The following is a 27,852-nucleotide window of genomic DNA, read 5'->3' as shown; positions in this document are numbered from 1 at the left end:
ATCAGCTCCAACATGTCCTCCAAGTCCAGCTCCATCGCCGGTAAGGCCCAGGGGTCCCTCCTGTCACCCCTTCCCCCAAGCTGGAGACCCCCAAGACCCCCTTTGATGACGCTGCTGATGCTATCTGTTAGAGAAGCAGCGTGGCTCAGTGGAAAAGAGCCCGGGCTTTGGAGTCAGAGGTCACGGGTTCAAATCCCGGCTCTGCCACTTGTCGGCTGTGGGACTTTGGGCAAGTCACTTCACTTCTCTGTGCCTCAGTTACCTCATCTGTACAATGGGGATGAAGACTGTGAGCCCCATGTGGGACAACCTGATCACCTTGTATCCTCCCCAGCGCTTAGAACAGTGCTTTGCACATAGTAAGCGCTTAATAAATGCCATTATTATTATAAATGCCATCAAAAAAAAAGTACTTACTATGTGCCAAGCACTGTTCTAAGCGCTGGGGGAGATACAAGGTAAACAGGTTGTCCCTCATGGGACTCACAGTCCCCGTTTTACAGATAATAATAATAATAATGATGACATTTATTAAGCGCTTACTATGTGCAAAGCACTGTTCTAAGCGCTGGGAAGGTTACAAGGTGATCAGGTTGTCCCACGGGGGGCTCACAGTCGTCATCTCCATTTTACAGATGAGGTCACTGAGGCTCAGAGGAGTGTCCAAGGTCACACAGCTGACAAGTGGTGGAGGCAGGATTAGAACCCACGACCTCTGACTCCTAAACCCAGGCTCTTTCCACTGAGCCACACTGCTTCTTTGTGCTTTTGTGCGCCTTTGCGGTGGCGGAGCTCCCCGCCTCACCCTCCCCGTTCTCCTCGCAGGGTCCAGAGCCAAGGAGGCCGCGAGGGTCTCCGAGGTGGAGCGGCAGCCCCCCAAGGCCAACGCCGAAGCCTTGGCCTTCCTCGCCTCCATCCGTGAGACCCCCCGGGGCCCCAGATGGGAGATGGGATCAAGGGCAGCCCCCCAATCCGGCCAGGGCATTGGGTGGTCCCATCCCTGCCTCAGTTTCCTCCTCCATTCCTGGGGAGGGGGGGAATCCAGGCCTGAAGCTGCCACACCTAATAAAAATAATACTGATGATGGTATTTGTTAAGTGCTATGTGCCAGGCACTGTTCTAAGAGTTGGGGTAGTAATAATAATAATGGCATTTATTAAGCATTTACTATATGGTAAGCGCTACTTGTCCACTTATAACAGTGATTGGCACATGGTAAGTCCTTAACAAATATTATTATCGTTATCATTATTGTGTAATAAATAATGATGGTATTTGTTAAGTGCTTACTCTGGGCCAAGCACTGTTCTAAGCGCTGGGGTAGGTACAAGGTAATCGGGTTGTCCCACGGGGGGCTCACAGTCTTCATCCCCATTTTCAATCAATCAATCAATCGTATTTATTGAGCGCTTACTATGTGCAGAGCACTGTACTAAGCGCTTGGGAAGTACAAATTGGCATCACATAGAGACAGTCCCTACCCAACAGTGGGCTCACGGTCTAAAAGGGGGAGACAGAGAACAGAACCAAACATACCAACAAAATAAAATAAGTAGGATAGAAATGTACAAGTAAAATAAATAAATAAATAAATAAATAGAGTAATAAATATGTACAACCATATATACATATATACAGGTGCTGTGGGGAAGGGAAGGAGGTAAGATGGGGGGATGGAGAGGGGGACGAGGGGGAGAGGAAAGAAGGGGGGGGGTCACTGATGAGGTCCAGATGAGGTCACTGAGGCCCAGAGAAGCGAAGGGACTTGCCCAAGGTCACACAGCAGACAAGTGGCAGGGCTGGGATTAGAACCAATAAATGTGCTATTCAGGGCACTGAAATTGATCCTTGGGACATTTGATCCCCCCTCCCCACTTCTTTAATCCCCCCTTGTCTACTGTGGGGTAGACAAGCTAACAAAGTTGGACACGGTCCCTATCCCACAGGGGGCTCACAGTCTTCATCCCCATTTTCCGGAGGAGGGAACTGAGTCCCAGAGAAGTGAAGTGACTTGCCCGAGGTCACACAGCAGACAAGTGGCGGGGCTGGGATTAGAACCCACGTCCTCCGAATCCCCTGCCCAGGCTCTTTGCCAATGGGGACCAGAACTGAAAGAGACGCTCTGGATGGGGAGCCAGGGTGTGGGGAGGGGGCTTGGGGAAGGCCTGCTGGCAGGGGGTGGGAGGGGTAATAATAATAACGGTATTTCTTAAGCGCTTACTACGTGCTAAGCACTGTTCTAAGCGCTGGGGAAGATCCCCAGCGCTTGGTCCAGTGCTCTGCACACAGTAAGCGCTCAATAAATATGATTGATTGATTGATTGATAGAAGGGGGTAGAAGCTAGAGCATCAGCTCAGACCCAGGGAAGGGTAGTGGGAGTTGCCTTCCCATTTTGTAGAGAAAGCCCAGAGAGGTTACGTGACTTGCCCAAGGTCACACAGCAGGTAAGAAGGCGGCAGAGCCGGGGATTGGAACCCGGGTGTCTCGGCGTCCGGACCGCGCTCTTCCCACCCGGCCTCACCGCTTCCTTCCTCCTGCCCACCCAGCGTGGTTCAGTGGGAAGAGCCCGGGCTTTGGAATCAGAGGTCATGGGTTCGAATCCCCACGCGCCTGCTGTGTGACCTTGGGCAGGCCACTTTGCTTCTCGGAGCCTCAGTTACCTCATCTGGAAAATTGGGGTGGTTCATTCAGTTGTATTTTTTAGACTGTGAGCCCGTTGTTGGGTAGGGACTGTCTCTATATGTTGCCAACTTGTACTTCCCAAGCGCTTAGTACAGTGCTCTGCACACAGTAAGCACTCAATAAATACAATTGAATGAATGAATGAATTTATTGAGCGCTTACTGTGTGCAGAGCACTGTACTAAGTGCTTGGGAAGTACAAGCACAGTGATGACTGTGAGCCCCATGCGGGACAACCCGATCATCTTGTATCCCCCCCAGCGCTTAGAACAATGCTTTGCACATAGTAAGCGCTTAACAAATGCCATCATCATCATCATACAAGGTCATCAGGTTGTCCCATGTGGGGCTCAGCGTGGCTCAGTGGAAAGAGCCCAGGCTTTGGAGTCAGAGGTCGTGGGTTCAAATCCTGGCTCTGCCACCTGTCAGCTGTGTGACTTCAGGCAAGTCACTTCACTTCTCTGGGCCTCAGTTCCCTCATCTGTAAATGGGGATGTAGACTGTGAGCCCCATGTGGGACAACCTGATCACTTTGTAACTTCCCCAGCGCTTAGAACAGTGCTTTGCATATGGTAAGCGCTTGAAAAATGCCATCATTATTATCATTAATCCCCATTTTCCAGATGAGGTCACTGAGGCCCAGAGAAGTGACATAATAATAATAATGGCGTTTATTAAGCGCTTACTATGTGCAAAGCACTGTTCTAAGCGCTGGGGAGGTTACAAGGTGATCAGATTGTCCCTCGTGGGGCTCACAGTCCTGATCCCCATTTTACAGATGAGGGAACTGAGGCCCAGAGAAGTTAAGTGACTTGCCCAAAGTCGCACAGCTAAGTGGCGGAGCCGGGATTAGAACCCACGACCTCCGACTCCCAAGCCCAGGCTCTTGCCACGGAGCCACGCTGCTTCTCTGGTCGCGTGGGTAGGGTGGGAGAAGCCCCTTCCCCATCCCTCACACGCCCCGGAGGAGATTTCCCAAGCTATCGACCATGGTGGCCGAGCCGGGGCCGGGGCGTGGGGAGGGGGTAATAATAATAGTGGTATTTCTTAAGCGCTTACTACATGCCAAGCACTGTTCTAAGCGCTGGGGGAGATACAAGGTAATCAGGTTGTCCCATGTGGGGCTCAGCGTGGCAGGAAAGCCCGGCTGGCAGGGGGCTGAGGGGGATAGGGTTAGACTGTGAGCCCACTGTTGGGTAGGGACCGTCTCTATATGTCGCCAACTTGGACTTCCCAAGCGCTTAGTCCAGTGCTCTGCACACAGTAAGCGCTCAATAAATACGATTGATTGATTGATTGATTGGGCAGAAGCCCCTCCCTCACACGCCCGGTACCCCCAGAGCCGGAGGAGCTGAAGCTGCTGTGTTTCTCGGAGACGCTGGCAATGGTGTCTGAGGGAGGCGGCCAGCTTTCCCTGCAGGCCCAGCCGGGAATCTACCAGGACGGACGGGGGGCCGCCCAGTCCTGCATCCTGGTCCAGGCCACCTGTCGCAGCCACGTGGACGACACGCCCTGTGAGACCTCCCTCCTGGGTAAGCGCCCCGACCCCTGGCCTCTCCATCCTGAGGTGGCTCTTTGACCTTTCACCCCTCCATCCTCATTAAGCAGCCCTGATCCCTGACCCCACCAGAACAACACGCCCTGTGAGACCTCCCTCCTGGGTAAGCGCCCGTGACCCCTGACCTCTCCATCCTGAGGTGGTTCTTTGACCTTTCACCCCTCCATCCTCATTAAGCAGCCCTGATCCCCGACCCCACCAGAACAACACGCCCTGTGAGACCTCCCTCCTGGGTAAGTGCCCGTGACCCCTGACCTCTCCATCCTGAGGTGGTTCTTTGACCTTTCACCCCTCCATCCTCATTAAGCAGCCCTGATCCCTGACTCCACCAGAACAACACACCCTGTGAGACCTCCCTCCTGGGTAAGCGCCCCGACCCCTGACCTCTCCATCCGGAGGTGGCTCTTTGACCTTTCACCCCTCCATCCTCATTAAGCAGCCCTGATCCCTGACCCCTGACCTCTCCATCCTGAGGTGGCTCTTTGACCTTTCACCCCTCCATCCTCATCCAACTTGTACTTTCCAAGCGCTTAGTCCAGTGCTCTGCACGCAGTAAGTGCTCAATAAATACAATTGAATGAATGAATTACACAGCCCTGATCCCTCACCCCACCAGAACAACACAGCCTGTGAGACCTCTCTCCTAGTTAAGTGCCCCTGACCCCTGACCCCTGACCTCTCCATCCTGAGGTGGCTCTTTGACCTTTCACCCCTCCATCCTCATCCAACTTGTACTTCCCAAGCGCTTAGTCCAGTGCACTGCACACAGTAAGCGCTCAATAAATATGATTGAATGAATGAATTAAACAGCCCTGATCCCTGACCCCACCAGAACAACACAGTCTGTGAGACCTCCCTCCTGGGTAAGCGCCCTGACCCCTGACCTCTCCATCCTGAGGTGGTTCTTTGACCTTTGACCCCTCCATCCTCATTAAGCAGCCCTGATCCCCGACCCCACCAGAACAACACGCCCTGTGAGACCTCCCTCCTGGGTAAGCGCCCCTGACCTCTCCACCTTGAGGTGGCTCTTTGACCTTTCACCCCTCCATCCTCATCCACCTGGTACTTCCCAAGCGCTTAGTCCAGTGCGCTGCACGCAGTAAGCGCTCAATAAATACGTTTGAATGAATGAATTAAACAGCCCTGATCCCTGACCCCACCAGAACAACACACCCTGTGAGACCTCCCTCCTGGGTAAGCGCCCCCGACCCCTGACCTCTCCATCCTGAGGTGGCTGTTTGACCTTTCACCCCTCCATCCTCATTAAGCAGCCCTGATCCCCGACCCCATCAGAACAACACGCCCTGTGAGACCTCCCTCCTGGGTAAGCGCCCCTGACCCCTGACCTCTCCATCCTGCGGTGGCTCTTTGACCTTTCACCCCTCCATCCTCATCCTCCTGGTACTTCCCAAGCGCTTAGTCCAGTGCTCTGCACACAGTAAGCGCTCAATAACTACGATTGAGTTAATCATAATTGAGATAACTATTACTCTATTTATTTATTTATTACTCTATTTATTTATTACTCTATTTATTATTACTCTATTTATTCATTTTACTTGTACATATCTATTCTATTTATTTTATTTTGTTAGTATGTTTGGTTTTGTTCTCTGTCTCCCCCTTTTAGACTGTGAGCCCACTGTTGGGTAGGGACTGTCTCTATTTGTTGCCAACTTGTACTTCCCAAGCGCTTAGTACAGTGCTCTGCACACAGTAAGCGCTCAATAAATACAATTGATTGATTGATTGATTGAATGAATGAATTACACAGCCCTGATCCCTGACCCCACCAGAACAACACAGCCTGTGAGACCTCCCTCCTGGGTAAGCGCCCCTGACCCCTGACCTCTCCATCATGACTTGGCTCTTTGACCTTTCACCCCTCCATCCTCATTAAGCAGCCCTGATCCCTGACCCCACCAGAACAACACGCCCTGTGAGACCTCTCCTACGTAAGCGCCCCTGACCCCTGACCTCTCCATCCTGAGGTGTCTCTTTGACCTTTCACCCCTCCATCCTCATCCAACTGGTACTTCCCAAGCGCTTAGTCCAGTGCTCTGCACACAGTAAGCGCTCAATAAATACGATTGCATGAATGAATTAAACAGCTCTGATCCTTGACCCCACCAGAACAACAACAACAGGAGAACAACAACAGAATGATAATGACAACAATAATAATAATGAGTGGTATTTGTTCAGGACATTATTATTATTAAGTGCCATCGAGTCGTTTCCGATTAACAGCGATTCCACAGCTATACTTTCTCCAGAACATCCTGCCAGCTGCCATAATCCTCAACCTTTCTAACGGTTCTTCCCTTTTCGTCGCTAGGGTCTCTACCCATCTACCCCTTCCTTCCTCTCCCCCTCGTCCCCCTCTCCATCCCCCCCATCTTACCTCCTTCCCTTCCCCACAGCACCTGTATATATGTTTGTACATATTTATTACTCTATTTATTTATTTATTTATTTTACTTGTACATATCTATTCTATTTATTTTATTTTGTTAGTATGTTTGGTTTTGTTCTCTGTCTCCCCCCTTTTAGACTGTGAGCCCACTGTTGGTTAGGGACTGTCTCTATATGTTGCCAATTTGTACTTCCCAAGTGCTTAGTACAGTGCTCTGCACATAGTAAGCGCTCAATAAATACGATTGATTGATTGATTGATTGATTGATCTAGCTGCCGGGCTGCCTCTTCCGCATTTTCCCTGGATTTTTCCTAGCATGAGTGTCCTCCCCAGAGAATTCGTCCTCCCGATGATGTGTCCAAAATATGCCCATCTAAATCGAGTCACTTGGCCTTCCAAAGACCACTTTGGTTTCATTTGCTCCCAAATCCATTTGTTTGTTTTTTCAGGCAGTCCGTGGTATTCGCCAAAGCCTTCTCCAACACCACGTTTCCAAAGAATCGGTGGTCTTTCTATCCTGTTTTTTCACTGTTCAGCTTTCGGATCCGTACACTGTCACTGGAAACAACATAGCGCCATAGCACGTGCTATCCAGCGCTTAGAACTGTGCTTTGCACATAGTAAGCGCTTAACAAATGCCATTATTATTATTATTATGTGCCAAATGGAAGCCCCATTTATAGTGGATAGAGCCTGGGCCTGCAGGTCCACCCCTGGGTGATGTCCGTCTCTCCCCATCTAGTCTGAGCTCACCGGGGGCAGGGAATGTCACTGTTTATTGTTCAGTTGGACTCTCCCAGGCGCTTAGTACAGTGCTCCGCCCACAGTTAGCACTCAATAAATACGACTGGATGAATGAATGAACCCCAAAGCCCCAGAATCTGGTAGTTGGCCCTTTCACCTTGCAGGCTACATCTCCTGGAACCTGGAAATCCTGGAGCAGCGATATCATGAATTTATCAAGGTGATGTTCCCCTCCTCCTCCCCTACCCCCCACCCCCAATTCTCCCCTCCCCACCACCCCCATCCCTGGAGCAGAGGGGGAGAGAGGCCACTCAGAGATAAAAGACTCAGACATAAAAGTCTAAAAGTCACTTTTAGACTGTGAGCCCACTGTTGGGTAGGGACTGTCTCTATGTGTTGCCAATTGGTACTTCCCAAGCGCTTAGTACAGTGCTCTGCACATAGTAAGCGCTCAATAAATACGATTGATTGATTGATTAAAAGAAGAAAAAGCCCACTGCAGTGAGCCCAGCCCTGCTGAATGCTCCCAGAGGTCATTCTGGCCATCCCCCCGCCGCAGGGCCGGCTGGTCATCATCAATCGTATTTATTGAGCGCTTACTATGTGCAGAGCACTGTACGAAGCGCTCGGTCCAGATAGAGGGGGTTGGAGGGGGCAGGCTCATGCTGAGAGTGCCCGGGGGCAGGGCTCTGTCCAAGACACCTCCCGGGGACAGAGTACTTCATTCAATCATATTTATGGAGCGCTTACTGTATACTGAGTGCTTGGGAAGTACAAATTGGCAACATATAGAGACGGTCCCTACCCAGCAACGGGCTCACAATCTTCACTGGGCGCTGTTGGGCGCAATTGTACATATTTATTCTATTTATTTTATTTTGTTAATATGTTTTGTTTTGTTGTCTGTCTCCCCCTTCTAGAATGTGAGCCCGCTGTTGGGTAGGGACCGTCTCTATGTGTTGCCAACTTGAACTTCCCAAGCGCTTAGTACTGTGCTCTGCACACAGTAAGCGCTCAATAAGTACGATTGAATGAATGTACATATTTATTACTCTATTTTATTTGGACATATTTATTCTATTTATTTTGTTTTGTTAATATGTTTTGTTTTGTTGTCTGTCTCCCCCTTCTAGACTGTGAGCCCGCTGTTGGGTAGGGACCGTCTCTCTATGTTTCCAACTTGGACTTCCCAAGCGCTTAGTCCAGTGCTCTGCACACAGTAAACACTCAATAAGTACGATCGAATGAATGAATGAATGTACATATTTATTACTCTATGTGTGCATATTTATTCTATTTATTTTATTTTGTTAGTATGTTTTGTTCTGTTGTCTGTCTCCCCCTTCTAGACTGTGAGCCCGCTGTTGGGTAGGGACCGTCCCTGTGTGTGGCCAGCTTGGAGTTCCCAAGCGCTTAGTCCAGTGCTCTGCACACAGTAAGCGCTCAATAAATACGATTGAATGAATGAATGAATGAATGAGAGAGCTCCAGGGAAGGTGACTTCCTTACTGCCCCATTCACACTTCTCCCTAGGCGATTCATTCATTCAATCATATTTATTGAGCGCTTACTGTGTGCAGAGCACTGGACTAAGCACTTGGGAAGTACGAGTTGGAGGGGATGTTCTCCCTGGTGTCTAACCTCCCTCCCTCCTGCTGCAGAGTCAGCGGTGACCGTCCCCTCAGCCTGCCTTCAGTGGCCAGTGGCCGTTCAGAGACCCTTGTCCCCACCACCGTGTCCCCTGGTGTCCCACCCCCAGCCCCGACACATATTCTCTCCCCGCCTCAGATTCCAGAGTCCTTCAGGGTGGGCGCGTTTCCACCTTCTTTCTGAACTATGACAAGGGGCAGGTCAGCCCCTCCCTCTCCAATGCATTCATTCAATCGTATTTATTGAGCGCTTACTGTGTGCAGAGCACTGTACTAAGCGCTTGGGAAGTACAAGTTGGCGACATATAGCAGCATGAGAGCTCATGTAACTTGGGAAAGCTAATGGCTAGGCAGCCTTTGCTGAAAACTGAATCATAAAATGATGATCTTGGTGTGTGCAGATCCTGTAAGACACGGTTACACTGATTGGAAGGAGAGCTCACCTCCTCCAGGAGGCCTTCCCAGACTGAGCCCCCTCCTTCCTTTTTTTTTTTTTAATGGTATTTATTAAGCGCTTACTATGTGCAAAGCAGTGTTCTAAGTGCTTCCTTTCCCCCTCCCCATCCCACCCGCCCTACCTCCTTCCCCTCCCCACAGCACCTGTATATATGTGTGTACAGATTTATTACTGTATTTTACTTGTACATATTTACTATTCTATTTATTTTATTTTGTTAATATGTTCTGTTTTGGTGTCTGTCTCCCCCCTTCTAGATTGTGAGCCCGCTGTTGGGTAGGGACCATCTCTATATGTTGCCAACTTGTACTTCCCAAGCACTTAGTACAGTGCTCTGCACACAGTAAGCGCTCAATAAATATGATTGAATGAATGAATATAGAGACGGTCCCTACCCAACAGCGGGCTCACAGTCTGGAAGGGGGAGACAGACAACAAAACAAAATATATGAACAAGATAAAATAAATAGAATAGTAAATATGTACAAGTAAAATGGAGTAATAAATATGTACAAACATATATACGCTTAGAACAGTGAGCCCTTAGAGCTCTTAGAACAGTGAGTGCTTAGAGCAGTGAGCCCGTTGTTGGGTAGGGACCATCTCTAGATCATCATCATCATCAATCGTATTTATTGAGCGCTTACTGTGCGCAGAGCACTGTACTAAGCGCTTGGGAAGTACAAATTGGCAACATATAGAGACAGTCCCTGCCCAACAGTGGGCTCACAGTCTAGAAGGGGGAGACAGAGAACAAAACCAAACATACTAACAAAATAAAATACAGAATAGATACGTACAAGTAAAATAAATAAATAAATAATGTACCTCCCAAGCGCCCAGTCCAGTGCTCCGCACACAGCAAGCGCTCAATAAATACGATTGAATGAATGAATGAATATACAGAACCTCCGTTCTGCAGAGGAGGGAGCAGAGGGAACTGAGGCACAGAGAAGTTAAGTGACTTGCCCAAGATCACACCGCAGGCAAGGGGCAGAGCCTGCTTTATAGTGCAAGTCCTCTGACAACCAGTCTTCTGTTCTTTCCACTAGGCCACACAACCTGATCACCTTGTAACCTCCCCAGCGCTTAGAACAGTGCTTGGCACATAGTTAAGCGCTTAATAAATGCCATTATTATAATTACAATACAATATTTATTTATTTTATTATAGTGTATTTATTATTCTATTTAATTAATGATGTGTATATAGCTATAATTCTATTTATCTACTTTGATGGTATTGACCTACTGAGAGCTCACCTCCTCCAGGAGGCCTTCCCAGACTGAACCCCCTTTTCCCTCTCCTCCTCCCCGTCCCCCCGACCCTACCTCCTTCCCCTCCCCACAGCACTTGTATCTATATTTGTACAGATTTATTACTCTATTTATTTTACTTGTACATATTTACTATTCTATTTATTTTGTTAATGATGTGCATCTAGCTTTAATTCTATTCGTTCTGATGACTTTGACACCTGTCTACATGTTTTGTTTTGTTGTCTGTCTCCCCCTTCTAAAAATAATAATAATAATCTTGGTATTTGTTAAGGGCTTACTATGTGCCAAGCACTGTTCTAAGCACTGGGGGAGGTACAAGGTAATCAGGTTGTCCCACAGAGGGCTCACAGTCTTAACCCCCATTTTACAGATGAGGGAACTGAGGCCCAGAGAAGTTAAGTGGCTTGCCCAAAGTCACACAGCTGACAATTGGCGGAGCCGGGATTTGAACCCGTGACCTCTGACTCCAAAGCCCGGGCTCTTTCCACTGAGCCACGTGTTGTTTTGTTTTGTTATCTGTCTCCCCCTTCTGATAATAATAATAATAATTTTGGTATTTGTTAAGGGCTTACTATGTGCCAAGCACTGTTCTAAGCACTGGGGGAGATACAAGGTAATCAGGTTGTCCCACGGGGGGCTCACAGTCTTAACCCCCCATTTTACAGATGAGGGAACTGAGGCCCAGAGAAGTGAAGTGGCTTGCCCAAAGTCACACAGCTGACAATTGGGGGAGCCGTGATTTGAACCTGTGACCTCTGACATCCAAGCCCGTGCTCTTTCCACTGAGCCACGCTGCTTCTCTGACTGTGAGCCCCTTGTTGGGTAGGGACCGTCTCTATATGTTGCCAACTTGTAATAATAATAATAATAATAATAATAATAATAACGATGGCATTTATTAAGTGCTTACTATGTGCAAAGCACTGTTCTAAGCGCTGGGGGGGGATACAAGGTGATCAAGGTGTCCCACGTGGGGCTCACAGTCTTCATCCCCATTTTACAGACAGGGGAACGGAGGCTCTGAGAATTTAAGTGACTTGCCCAAGGTCACACAGCAGACGTGTGGCGGTACTTCCCAAGCGCTTAGTCCAGTGCTCTGCACACAGTAAGTGCTCAATAAATGCAATTGAATGAATGAATGTGCCCCCCCTCCGCCCCCCTTTGCAGCTCCAGGACCACCCGCTGGACCGTCAGGTCATCTCCAAGAGGCAGGAGGAGCAGCTGGCAGTGAACTGGACCCTCAAGGAGGGGGAGGTGGGTTGCCTCTCCCCCCGGGGCAGCTCCCCGAGCACCCAGGAGCTTGAAGATCGGGGGGTGGGGGGCCCTCCGGGGTCCCCCCCTGACCCAGGTCCTCCCCAGGCAGGAGCTGCAGACGAAGTCTTCCTGGCACCCTTGGGCCTCGGTGTCCGGCTTGGTCTCGGAAGCTGCCAACCTGCTGCTGCTGAGGGTCATGGGGCGGCGTCAAATGGTGCCGGAAGGAGGGCGTTTCCTGGCCTTCGACGCCACCGGCCAGCTCTGCCACACCACCTACGTGAGACCCCCCAAACACCGTTGCCCTGGGGAGTCTGGGGGGCACAGAGGACGGAGGAGGCCTGGCGGGGGGTGGGGGTGGTGGAAGGGAAGCTTGATGTGGGGGCACACAGAACAGGGAGGAAGAGAGGCCCGTCTTGGAGGGAGTGGGGGGAAGAGGAAGAGGTGGGGAGAAGAGGAGGAAGAGTCAGTGAGTCAGCCCATGGTATTTTTTGAATGCTTACTGTCTGCAGAGCACTGTACTGAGCACTTGGGAGAGAAAAATAGAATAGGACAGACGCATTCCCTGCCCACCACGAGCTTATAATAATAATAATAATGATGGCATTTGTTAAGCGCTTACTATGTGCAGAGCACTGTTCTAAGCGCGGGGGGGGATACAAGGTGAGCAAGTTGTCCCACGTGGGGCTCACAGTCTTAATCCCCATTTTACAGATGAGGGAACTGAGGCTCAGAGAAGTTAAGTGACTTGCCCAAGGTCACACAGCAGACATGTGGCCGAGCCGGGATTCGAACCCATGACCTCTGACTCCAAAGCCCGTGTTCTTTCCAATGAGCCATGCTGCTTCTCGTGGCCTAGATGCTTATGGCCTAGATGGGGAGACCGACATGAATAGACATAAATTAAGTGATGGATCTGGACCGAAGTGGTGTGGGGCTGGGAAGGGGGATGAGGAAAAGGAGCAAATTAGGGCATTCATTCATTCATTCCATCGTATTTATTGAGCACTTACTCTGTGCAGAGCACTGTACTAAGCGCTTGGGAAGTCCAAGTTGGCAACATAGAGAGACGGTCCCGACCCAACAATGGGCTCACGGTCTAGAAGGGGGAGACGTGCAGAAGGGAGTTGAAGAAAAGGAAAGGCAGGCCTAGTTAGAGGAGGAGGAGAAGAAGGAGGGAGAGGAGGAGGAGGTGGTGGAGGAGGAGGAGAAGGAGGAAGAGGAGGAGAAGAAGAAGGAAAAGAAGGAAGAGGAGAAGAAGGTGGAAGAGGAGGAGAAGAAGGAGGAGAAGAAGGATAAGGAGGAAGAGGAGGAGGAGGAGGAGGAAGAAGAGAAGGGGAGGAGGGAGAGGAGGAGGAAGAGAAGGAGGAGAAGGAGAAAGAGGAGGAGGAGAAGAAGGAGAAAGAGGAGGAGGAGAAGAAGGAGGAAGAGGAGGAGGAGAAGAAGGAGGAAGAAGATGGGAGGAGGATGGAGAGGTAGAGGAGGAGGAGGAGGGAAGAGGTCCAGGAGAGAGTGGAGAGAAACGAGGAGGGCCAGGGGAGAAGAAGGAGCAGTGTGTAGAGGCAAGGGGTCGGAGAGAGGGATGGGGAGAGGGGAAGGACCGGGAAGCGGGGGAAGATGGGGGGCGGGGGGGGAAGGGATTCATTCATTTATTCATTCAATCATATTTATTGAGCACTTACTGTGTGCAGAGCACTGTACTAAGCGCTTGGGATGTACAAGTTGGCAACATAGAGAGACAGTCCCTACCCAACAGTGGGCTCAAGGGATGAGGCCGGAGCTGGGGAGGGGCAGAGGGGGAGCAATGAGGAAGGGGAGACACATGCCTCCTCTCCTCCATGGGTCTTCCCATTCCTCATTAATCAATGAAAAGCAGCATTTCCTAATAGTTAGAGCACATGTCCGAGAGTCAGAAGTCCCTGGGTTTTAATCCCGGCTCTGCCACTCATCCGCTATGTGACCTTGGGCAAGTCACTTCCCTTCTCCAGGCCTCAGTGACCTCATCTGGAAAGTGGGGCTCAAGACCGGGAGCCTCAAGTGGGACAGGGACTGTGTTCAACCTGATTACTTCAAATCCGCCCCAGCGTTTAGAACAGTGCCCGACTCCAAGGAAGCGCTTAACAAATACCATAAAAGAAGACCAATCGATGGATTGATCAAACGGCTCCATCCTTCCTTTCAGCACGTGCTGGGGTCCCAGCCACTGAAGATGGGACAGGAGGAGGTGCCGACTTTTGGGGTGGAGCAGACGATCCACTCCGAGGACGACATTCCCATCACGTTTCACTTCTACCTGCTCGCTGACGGGTGAGTGGGACTCCCAGCATGGCTGGGGGGAGGTGGGGCAGAAGACCCCCCCAGCTCCTCCTCATCTGCGCTAGTGGTGGTCTTTACTGAGCGCCACTAGGTGCTAATAATGATAATAATAATAATGATGGTATTTGTTCATAATAATAATGGCATTTATTAAGCGCTTACTATGTGCAAAGCACTGTTCTAAGCGCTGGGGAGGTTACAAGGTGATCAGGTTGTCCCACATGGGGCTCACAGTCTTAATCCCCATTTTACAGATGAGGGAACTGAGGCCCAGAGAAGTTAAGTGACTTGCCCAAAGTCACACAGCTGACAGTTGGTGGAGCCGGGATTCGAACCCATGACCTCTGACTCCAAAGCCCGGGCTCTTTCCACTGAGCCGCGCTGCTTCTCTATGTTAAGTGCTTACTATGTGCAAAGCACTGTTCTAAGCGCTGGGGGGGGATACAAGGTGATCAGGTTGTCCCACGTGGGGCCCACAGTCTTCATCCCCATTTTCCAGATGAGGTAACTGAGGCCCAGAGACGTGAAGTGACTTGCCCAAGGTTACACAGCAAACGTGAGCAGCGTGGCTTAGTGGATAGAACCTGGGCCTAGGAGTCAGAAGGTTGTGGGTTCTAAACCCGGCTCTGCCACTTGTCTGTTGTTTGGCCTTGGGCAGGTCACTTCACTTCCCTGTTCCTCAGATACCTCACCTGTAAAATGGGGATGAAGATTGTGAGCCCCATGTGGGACAGGGACTGTGCCCAACCCAGTTTGCTTATGTCCACCCCAGCGCCTCACACATAGTAATAATAATAATAATGGCATTTATTAAGCACTTACTATGTGCAAAGCACTGTTCTAAGTGCTGGGGAGGTTACAAGGTGATCAGGTTGTCCCACGTGGGGCTCACAGTCTTAACCCCCATTTTCCAGATGAGGTAACTGAGGCACAGAGAAGTGAAGTTTCTTGCCCAAAGTCTCACAGCAGACAATCAATCAATCAATCAATCGTATTTATTGAACGCTTACTGTGTGCAGAGCACTGGACTAAGCGCTTGGGAAGTCCAAGTTGGCAACATCTAGAGACGGTCCCTACCCAACAGTGGGCTCACAGTCTAAAAGGGGAGACAGAGAACAAAACCAAACATGCTAACAAAATAAAATAAATAGAATAGATATGTACAAGTAAAATAAATAAATAAATAGAGTAATAAGTATGTACAAACATATATACATATATACAGGTGCTGTGGGGAAGGGAAGGCAAATTTGTACTTCCCAAGCGCTTGGTACAGTGCTCTGCACATAGTAAGCGCTCAATAAATACGATTGATGATGAAGGGAAGGAGGTAAGATGCAGAGGATGGAGAGGGGGACGAGGGGGAGAGGAAGGACAAGTGACGGAGCTGGGATTTGAACCCATGACATCAGACTCCAAAGCCCCTGCTCTTTCCACTGAGCCACGCTGCATCAGTAAGCGCTTAACAAATACCATTATTACTGTTATTATTATTAATTACGGAGCTTTCCTCCTCCTGCTCCCCCGGCTTCTCTCTGTCGTTCTGGTATGGAAACCCTCCTCGCCATCCCGCTCAGCCACCTTGCCCGGCGGATTCAGGTGGGCTCACCGGCCTCCTGCATCATCTCCAGGATGCCCACTCTGCAAGAGGAGGGTGAGTGGAGGCCTTGGGTGGAGTGGGAATCTTGGGACTGCTCAGACTATTATTCATTCATTCAATCGTATTTATTAATAATGACAATAACGTTGGTATTTGTTAAGCCCTTACTATGTGCCAAGCACTTTTCTAAGCACTGGGGAAGATACAAGGTAATCAGGTTTTCCCACGGGGGGCTCACAGTCTTCATCTTACCTCCTTCCCTTCCCCACAGCATCTGTATATATGTATTTTTGTTTGTACATATTTATTACTCTATTTATTTTCCTTGTACATATCTATTCTATTTATTTTATTTTGTTAGTATGCTTGGTTTTGTTCTCTGTCTCCCCCTTTTAGACTGTGAGCCCACTGTTGGGGAGGGACTGTCTCCGTGTGTTGCCAACTTGTACTTCCCAAGCGCTTAGTCCAGTGCTCTGCACACAGTAAGCGCTCAATAAATACGATTGATGGTGATGATGATTCATTCAATCGTATTTATTTATTCATTCAATCGTATTTATTAATAATAACAATAATGTTGGTATTTGTTAAGCGCTTACTATGTGCCAAGCACTTTTCTAAGCACTGGGGTAGATACAAGGTAATCAGGTTGTCCCACGGGGGGCTCACAGTCTTCATCTTACCTCCTTCCCCTCCCCACAGCACCTGTATATATGTATTTATGTTTGTACATATTTATTACTCTATTTATTTATTTATTTTCCTTGTACATATCTATTCTATTTAATTTTGTTAGTATGCTTGGTTTTGTTCTCTGTCCCCCCCTTTTAGACTGTGAGCCCACTGTTGGGTAGGGACTGTCTCCATGTGTTGCCAACTTGTACTTCCCAAGCACTTAGTACAGTGCTCTGCACACAGTAAGCGCTCAATAAATACGATTGATGGTGATGATGATTCATTCAATCGTATTTATTTATTCATTAATTCACTCGTATTTATTTATTCATTCATTCAATCGTATTTATTAATAATAACAATAACGTTGGTATTTGTTAAGCGCTTACTATGTGCCAAGCACTTTTCTAAGCACTGGGGAAGATACAAGGTAATCAGGTTGTCCCATGGGGGGCTCACAGTCTTCATCTTACCTCCTTCCCTTCCCCACAGCACCTGTATATATGTATTTATGTTTGTACATATTTATTACTCTATTTACTTTTATTTATTTTACCTGTACATATCTATTCTATTTATTTTATTTTGTTAGTATGTTTGGTTTTGTTCTCTGTCTCCCCCATTTAGACTGTGAGCCCACTGTTGGGTAGGGACTGTCTCTATATGTTGCCAACTTGTACTTCCCAAGCGCTTAGTCCAGTGCTCTGCACACAGTAAGCGCTCAATAAATATGACTGATTGATTGATTCATTCATTCATTCCCATTTTACAGATGAGGGAACTGAGGCCCAGAGAAGTGAAGTGACTTGCCCAAAGTCACACAGCTGACAAGTGGCGGAGCCGGGATTGGAACCCATGACCTCTGACTCCAAAGCCTGGGCTTTTCCCACTGCTTCTCTGCTTTATTGAGCGCTTACTGTGCGCAGAGCACTGTACTAAGCGCTTGGGAAGTACAAGCTGGCAACATATAGAGACGGTCCCTACCCAACAGCGGGCTCACAGTCTAAAAGGGGGAGACAGAGAACAAAACATGTAGACAGGTGTCAAAACCATCAGCCTGGGGATGAAGACTGTGAGCCCCCGTGGGACAAAGACTGTGTCCAACCTGAATACCTCGTATCTACTCCAGTGCTTAGAACAGTGCCTGACACATAGTAAGCGCTTGACAAATGCAATCATTATTATTATTTGGAGAATTCAATATAACAGGGTTGGTAGACACGTTCTCTGCCCGAAATGAGTTTACAGTCTAGTCATTCAATCGTATTTATTGAGCGCATGCTGTGTGCAGAGCGCTGTACTAAGTGCTTGAGAAAGTATACCATACAGCAATAAACAATGATATTCCCTGCCCAACATGAGCTTACAGTCTAAAGTGGGGGAGACAGACATCGATACAGATACCTGTATATATGCATATATGTTTGTACATATTTTTTACTCTATTTATTTATTTATTTTATTTGTACACATCTATTCTATTTATTTTATTTTGTTTGTATGTTTGGTTTTGTTCTCTGTCTCCCCCTTTTAGACTGTGAGCCCACTGTTGGGTAGGGACTGTCTCTATATGTTGCCAATTTGTACTTCCCAAGCACTTAGTACAGTGCTCTGCACATAGTAAGCACTCAAATAAATACGATTGATGATGATGATGATGATGATAAATAAATCTTCAAAGCCTTATTGAAGGACTATCTCCTCCTTCTCCGTCTAAGCTCACCTTTCCTCTTTTCCCTCTCCCTTCTGCGTCGCCCAGACTTGCTCCCTTTCTCCATCCCCCTTCCGAACCCCACACTGCTTATGTCCAGATCTGTCATTTATTGATTTCTATTTATGTCTGTCTCCCCGTCTAGACTATAAGTTCACTGTGGGCAGGGAATGCGTCTGTCTTATTGTTCTATTGTACTCATTCATTCATTAAATCGAATTTATTAAACGCTCACTGTGCACAGAGCACTGTACTAAGCGCTTGGGAAAGTACAATACAGCAATAAAGAGTGATAATCCCTGCCCACAGTGAGCTCACAGTCTAGAGCGGGGGAGACAGACATCAGTACAAATAAACAGACATCAATATAAATAAGTAAAATGACAGATATCAATCAATCAATCAATTGTATTTATTGAGCACTTACTGTGTGCAGAGCACTGTACTAAGTGCTTGGGAAGTACAAGTTGGCAACATATAGAGACAGTCCCTACCCAACAGTGGGCTCCCAGTCTAAAAGGGGGAGACATATAATAATGAGAGACATATAATAATGAGAATAATGTTGGTATTTGTTAAGCGCTTCCTATGTGCCAAGCACTGTTCTAAGCGCTGGGGAGGTTACAAGGTGATCAGGTTGTCCCACGGGGGGGCTCACAGTCTTCATCCCCATTTTCCAGATGGGGTCACTGAGGCCCAGAGAAGTCCAAAGTCACACAGCTGACAAGTGGTGGAGCCAGGATTTGAACCCATGACCTCTGACTCCAAAACCTGGGCTCTTTCCACTGAGCCACGCTGAAGTGCTGTGGGGCGGGGAGCGAGTCAGAGTGATGCAGAAGGGAGTGGGAAATGAGGAAAAGTGGGGCTTAGTCTGTACTTCCCAAGCGCTTAGTACAGTGCTCTACACATAGTAAGCGCTCAATAAATACGATTGATGATGATGATGATGATGGAAAGGCCTCTGGGAGGAGATGGGCCTTCAGTGAGGCTTTGAAGGGGGAGAGAGTCACTGTGTGTGGGATTTGAGAAGGGAGGGCTTTCCAGGCCAGAGGCAGGACGGGGGCCAGGGGTTGGCAATGAGATAGGCGATCTGGAGGCCCAGTGAGGAGGTTAGCGGTGGCAGAGGAGCGGAATGTGCCAACTTGTACTTCCCAAGCGCTTAGTACAGTGCTCTGCACACAGTAAGTGCTCAATAAATACAATTGGTGATGATGAGAAGGAGAGAAGGGAGATGAGGTAGGAGGGGGCGAGGGGATGGACAGCCTGGAAGCCGTGAGTGAGGAGTTTTTGTTTGATACGGAGGTCGATAGGCAACCACTGGAGATTTTTGAGGAGGGGGGTGACATGTGCTGAACATTTCTGTAGAAAGATATTCCAATCAATCAATCAATCGTATTTATTGAGCGCTTACTATATGCAGAGCACTGTACTAAGCGCTTGGGAAGTACAAATTGGCAACACATAGAGACAGTCCCTACCCAACAGTGGGCTCACAGTCTAAAAGGGGGAGACAGAGAACAAAACCAAACATACCAACAAAATAAAATAAATAGGATAGAAATGTACAAGTAAAATAAATAAATAAATAAATAGAGTAATAAATATGTGCAACCATATATACATATATACAGGTGCTGTGGGGAAGGGAAGGAGGTAAGATGGGGGGATGAAGAGGGGGACGAGGGGGAGAGGAAGGAAGGGGCTCAGTCTGGGAAGGCCTCCTGGAGGAGGTGAGCTCTCAGCAGGGCCAGGCAGTGGAGTGAAAAATGGACTGAAGTGGGGAGAGACGGGAGGATGGGAGGTCAGCAAGGAGGCTGATGCAGTCATCCCGATGGGAGAGGATGATTGTATTAATGTGGTAACAGTTTGGATGGAGAGGAGAGGGAGGATTTAGCGATGTTGTGAAGGTGGTGACGGATTGGTTGTGTGGGTTGAATGACAGTACGGAATCAAGGATAACGCCAAGGTTACGGGCTTGTGAGACGGGAAGGATGGTGGTGCCGTCTACAGTGACGGGAATGTCCCGGAGAGGACAGGGTTTGGGTGGGACGATAAGGAGCTCTGTTTTGGACATGTGAAGTTTGAGGTGACCCGAGGCAAGTACTCTCCCAAGCCCTTACTACAGTGCTCTGCACATAGTAAGCGCTTAATAAATACAATTGTCTAAGTACGCCCAAGGGTCCATAGGACCCGTCCCCGGCCTATAGGTCCCGGCCCCTCCAGAAAGCAGATTTTTGGGTTGGGTCCTTCCTTGGCAGCCCTCCCCTGCCGCCCCCCACCCCACAACCGAGACTCCCTCACACTTCTCTGACCCAGTCCTCCCACCGCCCGACCCTGCAGCCCCGCACCCCTTAGGGAGGGGAGAGGAGGCCAAAGCTCCCGGCTGCCAACCCGCTCCATCCCGCTATCCCTGCTCCCCTCTCTTCCTCCCCTGTACCCTCTTCTTTGCTTCCTCTGGCTCCCCACTTCCCTCTATTTCCTTCCACCCCCCCCGCTCTCTCCTGCTCTCCCCCACTCCCCACAACCCTCTACTTCCTCCCACTCCTCACCCCCTCCCACTTTCCCTGCTCCCCCACTCCCCACGTCCCTCTACTTCCTCCCACTCCTCACCCCCTCCCACATTCCCTGCACCCCACTTCCTCCCCCTCCCCCCCCACTTGCTTCCCCTCCCCCCACTTGCTTCCCCTCCCCTCCACTTCCTTCCACTCCCCTCCACTTCCTTCTACTCCCCACTTCCTCCCACTCCCCCTGCTTCCCCTCCTCACCACTTCCTTCTACTCCTCACTTCCTCCCCCTCCCCTGCTCACCACTTCCTCCCCCTCCACTTCCTCCCACTCCCTTTGCTTCCCCTGTTCCCTTCACTTTTTCCCATTCCCCCTGCTTCCCCTCCTCACCACTTCCTTCTACTCCTCACTTCTTCCCCCTCCCCCTCCCCTGCTCACCACTTCCTCCCCCTCCACTTCCTCCCACTCCCTTTGCTTCCCCTGTTCCCTTCACTTTTTACCATTCCCCCTGCTTCCCCTCCTCACCACTTCCTTCTACTCCTCACTTCCTCCCCCTCCACTTCCCCTGCTCACCACTTCCTCCCCCTCCACTTCCTCCCACTCCCTTTGCTTCCCCTGCTCCCTTCACTTTTTCCCATTCCCCCTGCTTCCCCTGCTCACCACTTCCTTCCACTCCCTACTTCCTCCACCCTCCACATCCTTCCACTGCCCCTTGCTTTCCCTGCTCACCACTTCCTTCCACCTGCTTTTCACTCCTCCCACTTGCCCCTATTCATTCAATCGTATTTATTGAGCGCTTACTGTGTGCAGAGCACTGGACTAAGCGTTTGGGAAGTACAAGTTGGCAACATATAGAGACGGTCCCTACCCAACAGTGGGCTCACAGTCTAGAAGGGGGAGACAGAGAACAAATCAAAACATATTACTCCTCCTGCTTTCCCTGCTGTCCACTCCCTCCCACTTCCCCCCTGCTCCCCGATTCCTTCCCACTCCTCCCAGGTCCCCCATTCCCTCCTGCTCCCCCATTTTCTCCCACTCACACCCTGCCCCTCATTCCCTCCTGCTCTTCCCCCAATCCCCCCTGCTCCCCCATTCCCTCCCACTCCCCCACTCCCCCATTCCCTCCCACTCCCCCACTCCCTCCTGCTCCCCTCATTCCCTCTGGCTCCCCCACAACTCCCTCCCACTTCCCCCCAACTCCTTCCCACTTCCCCTGCTCTCCCCTTCCCCCCTGCTCCCCCATTTTCAGAGCCCGGGCTTGGGAGTCAGAGGTCATGGGTTCTAATCCCACCTCTGCCACTTGTCAGCTGTGTGACCTTAACTTTCCTGTGTCTCAGTTCCCTCATCTGGAAAATGGGGATGAAGACTATGAGCCCCACATGGGACAACCTGATCACCTTGTATCTCCCCCAGGGCTTAGAACAGTGCTTGGCACATAGTAAGCGCTTAACAAATACCAACATTATTATTATTATTCTCTCCCCCTTCCTTCTGCCCCCTCAATCCCCTCCTGCTCTCCCATTTTCCTTGCTCCCCAAATCCCAGAGGAAGAGGAGCCGCAGCACCCGGGCCCGGTGTCTTTAGGGAAGCAGCCACTGGAGTGGGAGGAAGACCTGCAGCTCTACTCCATGTTCCTGGACCGGAAGGTGAAGGGGATGGGGCCAGTCCAGGTCAATCAGAAAACGGGAGGAAGGAGGGCGCATGCAGATGAACAGGAAGAAGGCGTGGTCCTAATAATAATAATAATAATAATAATAATAATGATAATAATAATAACACTTGTTAAGTCCTTACTATGTGCCAAGCACTGTTCTAAGCGCTGGGGGGGATACAAGGTCATCAGGTTGTCCCATCTGGGGCTCCTAGTCTTCATCCCCATTTTCCAGATGATGTCACTGAGGCCTAGAGAAATGAAGTGATTTGCCCAAAGTCACCCAGCTGACAAGTGGAAGCAGCGTGGCTCAGTGGAAAGAGCCCGGGCTTTGGAGTCAGAGGTTCAAATCCTGGCTCCGCCACTTGTCAGCTGTGTGACTTTGGGCAAGTCACTTAGCTTCTCTGTGCCTCAGCTCCCTCATCTGTAAAATGGGGATGAAGACTGTGAGCCCCCCGTGGGACAACCTGATCATCTTGTAACCTCCCCAGCGCTTAGAACAGTGCTTTGCACATAGTAAGCGCTTAACAAATGCTATCATTATAAGTGGCAGAGGCGGGATTAGAACCCATGACTCCCAAGCTTGGACTCTTTCCACTAAGCCATGCTGCTTCTCTGCTAAGGAGGGAAAGGCCTGGTGATGTAAAGGAGGAGGACAGGGGGTCAGATTATACTAACAAATCGGGGCAGGGGGAGAGGCATGAAAATTAGGGAAGAACCGCAGTGGGATCACGGGAAGCAGCATGGCTCAGTGGAAAGAGCCCGGGCTTTGGAGTCAAAGGTCATGGGTTCAAATCCCGACTCCGCCACTTGTCAGCTGGGTGACATCTGGCAAGTCACTTCACTTCTCTGGGCCTCGGTGACCTCATCTGTAAAAAATGGGGATGAAGACTGTGAGCCCCATGTGGGGCAACCTGACTACTTTGGATCTACCCCAGCGCTTATAAAAGTGCTTGGCACAGAGTAAGCGTTTAACAAATTCCATAATTATTATTTCTTCACTCCCCCCTCTCAGCCCCACAGCCCTTATGACCACATCTGTCATTTCTTTCTTTCTATTCATGTCCGCCTCCCTCTCTAGACTGTACACTCATTGTGGGCAGGGAATCATCATCATCAATCGTATTTATTGAGCGCTTACTGTGTGCAGAGCACTGTACTACGTGCTTGGGAAGTACAAATTGGCAACATATAGAGACAGTCCCTACCCAACAGTAGGCTCACAGTCTAAAAGGGGGAGATAGAGAACAAAACCAAACATACTAACAAAATAAAATAAATAAAATAGATATGTACAAGTAAAATAAATAAATAAATAAATAGAGTAATAAATATGTACAAGCATATATACATATATACAGGTGCTGTGGGGAAGGGAAGGAGGTAAGATGGAGAGGAAGGAAGGAAGGAAGGGAATGTGTCTGCTTATTGTTGTATAGTACTCTCTCATGCACTTAGTACAGTGCTCGGCACACAGTAAGCGCTCAATAAATATGGTGGAATGAATTCTTGGAAGAGATGGGCCTTTAATATGGCTTTAAGGTCAATTTGGAGATTTAATCTTAATTCAGGCCCCGGACTGCCGTCTGGCCTGACCCCAAACTTGCCCCTTCCACCCTCCTCGGCCCAGAGCCGCCGGTCCATCCTGGGGGTGACCCCAAGACCAGAGTGTCCGGGGGTCTGGGGCCCTTCTGAGGCCTTCCAAACCGAGATTCGTTCATTCATATGTATTATTAATAATAATAATGATGGTATTTCTTAAGTGCTTACTATGTTCATTCATTCATTCATTCAATCGTATTTATTGAGCGCTTACTGTGTGCAGGGCACTGTACTAAGCACTTGGGAAGTACAAGTTGGCAACATCTAGAGACGGTCCCTACCCAACAGCGGGCTCACAGGCTAGAAGGGGGAGACAGAGAACAAAATAAAACATATTAACAACATAAAATAGATAGAATAAATATGTACAACTAAAATAAATAGAGTAATAAATACGTACAAACATCTATACATAAATACAGGTGCTGTGGGGAGAGGAAGGAGGTAAGGCAGGGGGGATGGGGAGGGGGAGGAGGGGGAGAGAGGAAGGAAGGGATGTGCCAAGCACGGGATGCTGAGGTAGATACAGGGTAATCAGGTTGTCCCATGTGGGGGCTAACACTTTAAGTCCCCATTTTCCAGATGAGATAACTGAGGCACAGTGAAGTTAAGTGACTTGCCTAAGGTCACACAGCAGACAAACGGCAGAGTCGGGATTAGAACCCACGTCCTCTGACTCCCGAGCCTGTGCTCTTTCCACTAAGCCATGCTGTGAGCTCTTTCTGTGTGCAGAGCACTGTACTAAGCGCTTGGAAGCATCTAGTACAGCAGTAAACAGGCACATTCCTACCCTCCTCCCTGCCACAGTCTGGTGACGGGGAGGAGGGGACAGACCTTTATAAAGAAATAAATTACAGAAGCAGCGTGGCTCAGTGGAAAGCGCACGGGCTTGGGAGGCAAAGGTTATGGGTTCTAATCCTGGCTCCGCCACTTGTCAGCTGTGTGACTTTGGGCAAGTCACTTAACTTCTCTGGGCCTCAGTTCCCTCGTCTGTCAAATGGGGATTAAGACTGTGAGGCCCCCGTGGGACAACCTTGATTACCGTGTATCCCCCGACAAATGCTTAGAACAGTCCTTAGCCTACTGAGAGCTCACCTCCTCCAGGAGGCCTTCCCAGACTGAGCCCCTTCCTTCCTCTCCCCCTTGTCACCCTCTCCATCCCCCCATCTTACCTCCTTCCCTTCCCCACAGCACCTGTATATATGTATATATGTTTGTACATATTTATTACTCTATTTATTTATTTTACTTGTACATATCTATTCTATTTATTTTATTTTGTTAGTGTGCTTGGTTTTGTTCTCTGTCTCCCCCTTTTAGACTGTGAGCCCACTGTTGGGTAGGGACTGTCTCTATATGTTGCCAACTTGGACTTCCCAAGCACTTAGTACAGTGCTCTGCACACAGTAAGCACTCAGTAAATACGATTGATTGATTAAGAAATACCATCATCATTATTATTATTAAATGGTATTTGCTAAGTGCTTACTGTGTGCCAGACACTGTACTAAGTGCTGGGGTGGTTACAAGCAAATCAAGTTGACAGGTAGGGAACACCTCCTCACCCCAAGTCCATCCAGGAGGTGACCCCATGCCCGGAGTGTCCAGGAATTGGGTTGTCCAAACTGATATTTATTCAATGATTCATTCATTCAAACGTATTTATTGAGTGCTTCTGTGTGCAGAGCACTGTACTAAGTGCTTAGGAGAGTTCAACACAACAGTATACAGATGCGTTACCTGCCCACGACAAGCTAACAGCCTAGAGTCAGGGATATGGACATTGATATAAAGAAATAAATGACAGATATGTCCATATAATAATAATAACGGTATTTGTTAAGCGCTCACTAAATGCCAAGTACTATTCTAAATGCTGGGGTAAATACAAGGTTAGCGGATTGCCACGTGGGGCTCACAGTCTTCATCCCCATTTTCCAGATGAGGTCACCGAGGCACAGAGAAGTGAAGTGGCTAGCCCCAGGTCACACAGCAAACAATAATAATAATCATAATAATAATAATGTCATTTATTAAGCACTTATGTGCAAAGCACTGTTCTAAGCGCTGGGGAGGTTACAAAGTGATCAGGTTGTCCTACGGAGGGCTCACAGTCTTAATCCCCATTTTACAGATGAGGTAACTGAGGCCCAGAGAAGTTAATCAGTCAATCAATCAATCAATCATATTTATTGAGCGCTTACTGTGTGCAGAGCACTGTTCTAAGCCCTTTGGAAGTACAAGTTGGCAACATCTAGAGACAGTCCCTACCCAACAGTGGGCTCACAGTCTAGAAAGGGGAGACAGAGAACAAAACCAAACATATTAACAAAGTAAAATAAACAGAATAGATATGTACAAGTAAAATAAGGGGCAGAGCAGGAATTTGAACCCATGACTTCTGACTCCAAAGCCCGGACTTGCCCAAAGTCACACAGCTGAAAATTGGCAGAGCTGGGATTTGGAATCAATCAATCGTATTTATTGAGCGCTTACTGTGTGCAGAGCACTGTACTAAGCGCTTGGGAAGTACAGGTTGGCAACATATAGAGATGGTCCCTACCCAACAGTGGGCTCACAGTCTAGAAGGATGTGACCTCCGACTGCAAAGCCCATGCTCTTTCCACTGAGCTACGCTGCCTCTCTAACAAGTGGCAGAGCCGGAATTAGAACCCACGTCCTTTGACTCCCAAGCCCGGGCTCTTTCCACTAAGCCACGTATCTGCTAAGTGCTTTCTAATCATCATCATCATCATCATCATCATCATCATCATCATCAATCGTATTTATTGAGTGCTTACTGTGTGCAGAGCACTGTACTAAGCGCTTGGGAAGTACAAGTTGGCAACATATAGAGACAGTCCCTACCCAACAGTGGGCTCACAGTCTAAAAGGAGGAGACAGAGAACAAAACCAAACATACTAACAAAATAAAATAAATAGAATAGATATGTACAAGTAAAATAAATAGAGTAATAAATATATACAAACATATGTACATATATACAGGCATTTATTGCATTGCAATAATGGCATTTATTAAGTGCTTGCTATATGCAAAGCACTGTTCTAAGCGCTGGGGAGGTTACAAGGTGATCAGGTTGTCCCACGGGGGGCTCCCAGTCTTAATCCCCATTTTACACATGAGGGAACTGAGGCCCGGAGAAGTGAAGTGACTTGCCCGAAGTCACCCAGCTGACAGTTGGCGGAGCCGGGATGTGAACCCGTGACCTCTGACCCCAAAGCCCGGGCTCTTTCCACGGAGCCACGCTGCTTCGCCGGGCACTGTACTAAGCGTTGGGGGGGGGGGGGGGTTCAAGGAAATCGGGCCGACAGGCCGGCCCGTCCAGGGGGTGACCCCGAGGCCCGGGGCACCCCCGAGGCCTTCCGAACGGAGACGGGGGGCTGACCGGTGGCTTTCTCCCGCCATCCCAGGAGGAGCTGGAGGCAGGCCATGCCACCTACCTACGGCGGCACCCGGAAATCCAGGCCCTGCTGTCCGACTTCCTGCTCTACCTGTTGCTCCACCAGCCCTCGGACGTGGCCACCTTTGCCGCCCAGTTCTTCGGACCCTTCGCCCGAGATGTCCCCCAGCCGCCCGCCTTCCACTCCTCCCTCCAGCCCGGGCCCTTCCGCCCCCCGGTCCCAACTCTGGCCCTGACTTGGGGTCCGGGGGCCGAGAGGCCCAGCCGGGCAGGGAATCAGGAAGGAAAAGCGGCAGGAGGGGCGGGCAGGAGGATGGAGTAAGCCGAGA

General features: G+C 49.2%; 1 protein-coding gene across 1 annotated transcript; it reads left to right on the top strand.

Moving 5' to 3' along the window:
- Positions 1–27,852, top strand: LOC119931297 (ciliogenesis associated TTC17 interacting protein). Its single transcript, XM_038749862.1, has 10 exons — positions 1–40; positions 826–918; positions 4,023–4,214; positions 7,566–7,621; positions 11,956–12,042; positions 12,152–12,319; positions 14,222–14,346; positions 15,933–16,009; positions 22,391–22,491; positions 27,534–27,852. The coding sequence occupies exons 1-10, from the start codon at positions 13–15 to the stop codon at positions 27,843–27,845; spliced, it is 1,239 nt and encodes a 412-aa protein (XP_038605790.1). The 5' UTR covers positions 1–12; the 3' UTR covers positions 27,846–27,852.

Source organism: Tachyglossus aculeatus, chromosome 1 (genome assembly GCF_015852505.1).
Source record: "Tachyglossus aculeatus isolate mTacAcu1 chromosome 1, mTacAcu1.pri, whole genome shotgun sequence".
NCBI classification, from domain to species: domain Eukaryota; kingdom Metazoa; phylum Chordata; class Mammalia; order Monotremata; family Tachyglossidae; genus Tachyglossus; species Tachyglossus aculeatus.
This window is presented reverse-complemented; position numbering and strand designations above follow the sequence as displayed.